At 32.8% G+C, this 2,200-nt stretch overlaps 1 protein-coding gene across 1 annotated transcript; it reads right to left on the bottom strand.

Annotated features, from left to right (window-relative positions):
• Positions 1-998: 998 nt before the first annotated feature.
• On the bottom strand, positions 999-1,562 carry LOC145024306 (uncharacterized). The gene has a single exon (XM_078976755.1). It carries the CDS (start codon positions 1,525-1,527, stop codon positions 1,108-1,110), a length of 420 nt encoding a protein of 139 aa, XP_078832881.1. The 5' UTR covers positions 1,528-1,562; the 3' UTR covers positions 999-1,107.
• Between the last annotated feature and the right edge of the window lie 638 nt (positions 1,563-2,200).

Raw genomic sequence — 2,200 nt, 5'->3', positions numbered from 1 at the left:
TATATGACTCTTTGTAATTGGTTTTTGATTTCTAGCTTTTGCTAGTTTTTCTTTATAAAATTGTGGCTGTGCAAAAAAAAAAAAAAAACCATCATTGTCCTCAAAAGGGGTATAGTATCTCAAAATAAAGGTACTCAAAGTCTTGATAGTATTGGTGGAGTAACATAACTGAATTCTCATATGAACTGAGGGTTTGAGTGTTATTTGTTGAATCCAAAGGTAATATGAAGCACTAATTCACAACCATGTTTCACCTACAAAGAGAGAATTGAGAGCAAAAGAAGCCAAGAAATTCAACTTTATTCTACACAAATATCTCAAGTTCAGTAACTTTATGCTGCATACATGTGTCTTGGAAATGCAGTTTTGACATAAAACTGACGAATAAAAAATCAAATTTGTTTAAACAGGCAATGCACTTTTAACTAAAAAAATAAATTTATTTTTGAATAGACAATGCACTTTTGACATAAAACATTAATGTGTATATATTTCTATTTATCATTCATTTACTTTGATAGTAGGATGTCATTAACACCTTCCTTTAGAAAGTAGGATGATATATCTTATACAACTTCCGCATGCTATAACCTCGTGTGTTTAATTTGATGCTTAATTCATCCACTAAGTACCCAAATGATGCTACAACATCCCCCTTATTTGATGCTATTACAACCCCCTTCTTTATTCATCACACCATTCAAAGCACCCATAATAACATACTTTTTCTAGAGTTTTGTAGATGTACGGAAACATCTACAAAACATAATCACGTACATAATCCTTTAAACAAGGGTGATCTTAAAATGAACCCCAAATAATATAACATATGTGTGTGGGGCCCACACACACATGTCCCGGTAATTTTATTTTAAATAAGTTATGACATGACACGACTTGACACCACTGACGTTCAATGTAAAAAAGAAAAACTAAATAAAAATTGCAACTTTTTCCTAACAAAAAGATAAAACATAGTGAACCAGAGACACTCTCAATTTCTGATACAAAAGACGTAAATACCCTTCTTCTTTTTTATCATCAAAAAATAGTCCTACAAAACTTGTCCAGTAGAATACAATCCAACCTATTCTAAAGAAACACAATCTAAACGGTTGGTGGGAAAATACGCGAATGGGTCGAAATTACAGACTCTCGTACGTATTTCCCCGAATTATTCGGATCCGGGGCCCACAAAATCTCACTCATATTTGGTGACTCAACAAACGCCATTGTAAACTCTCCCACTTTTTCCACCTTCCCTCTTTTCCCTGCCCTCAAAACAAGATTATTGCCACGTTGGTAAGAAAATATCCCATTTGACAAACGAATAATGTCTCCTGCCTCAAACGCATCACACTGTTCATTCCATAATTGAAAGTGAACAGATGCAGTTTCATCTGCAACTAATCCCATACATGTCTTGTTTTGTCCTCCTTCTAATGTTATCTTCCCTTTTTCCAAAATTATGAACTGTGTGTTGATGTTGTTTCTTGCTGCTGGTGTGATATCTTTTAATGGAAGCATTGTTAGTTACCTAAATGGTGTCACAAGAGAAGAACAAATTTTCTTAGCTATCAAAAATTCATTTTTTTTTTTCAATAAAGAATCATTTTTTCATTTTTAAAAAGAAGATCATAATTCGTAATGATTACAAACAGCCAAGATCTCTTTCATTTTCAACTAATTTTGCAAAAACAACCAAATTTATAGACATTACAATGTTAAGTACTATTATTGGGATTTTACGAAAGGGGAAGATTATGGAAGAGTGTAGGGCATATATTAGCTAATACATCACATAATTGGAGCATTAGTTACGGTTCATCACAAGGACCATTAGTATTGTGGCTGGTTTAATTTACAAAATTAGGATAAATAATGAAATCAGATTACTCATGATGAGACTAAGTATTATAATAAATTAATATAAAAAAGAATGGATTGTGTGACAGATGCCCACCATGAGGAAGATCAAGTGCCATGATTCTGTCCTGAGCCTTTAATATTGCAATTTACCCCTTCTGTTCTGGCTAATGTCAACCCTTATTGTTTGTGTTTATAGGTGCGTCGTCCTTGATTGCCAAAAGAATTGCAGTGAAGTTAAAAAAGATGTGAATATGTTCGCATTAAGCCTTCTTGTTGGAATCAACCTATTCCAACAAAAAAAATATAAATTTCACATCAGAAAATTCACATT

The sequence above is a fragment of the Lactuca saligna genome, unplaced genomic scaffold (assembly GCF_052625555.1).
Source record: "Lactuca saligna cultivar CGN05327 unplaced genomic scaffold, ASM5262555v1 scaffold_62, whole genome shotgun sequence".
NCBI classification, from domain to species: Eukaryota; Viridiplantae; Streptophyta; class Magnoliopsida; order Asterales; family Asteraceae; genus Lactuca; species Lactuca saligna.
The sequence above is the reverse complement of the archived record's forward strand: the minus strand, read 5'-3'. Positions and strand labels throughout refer to the sequence as shown.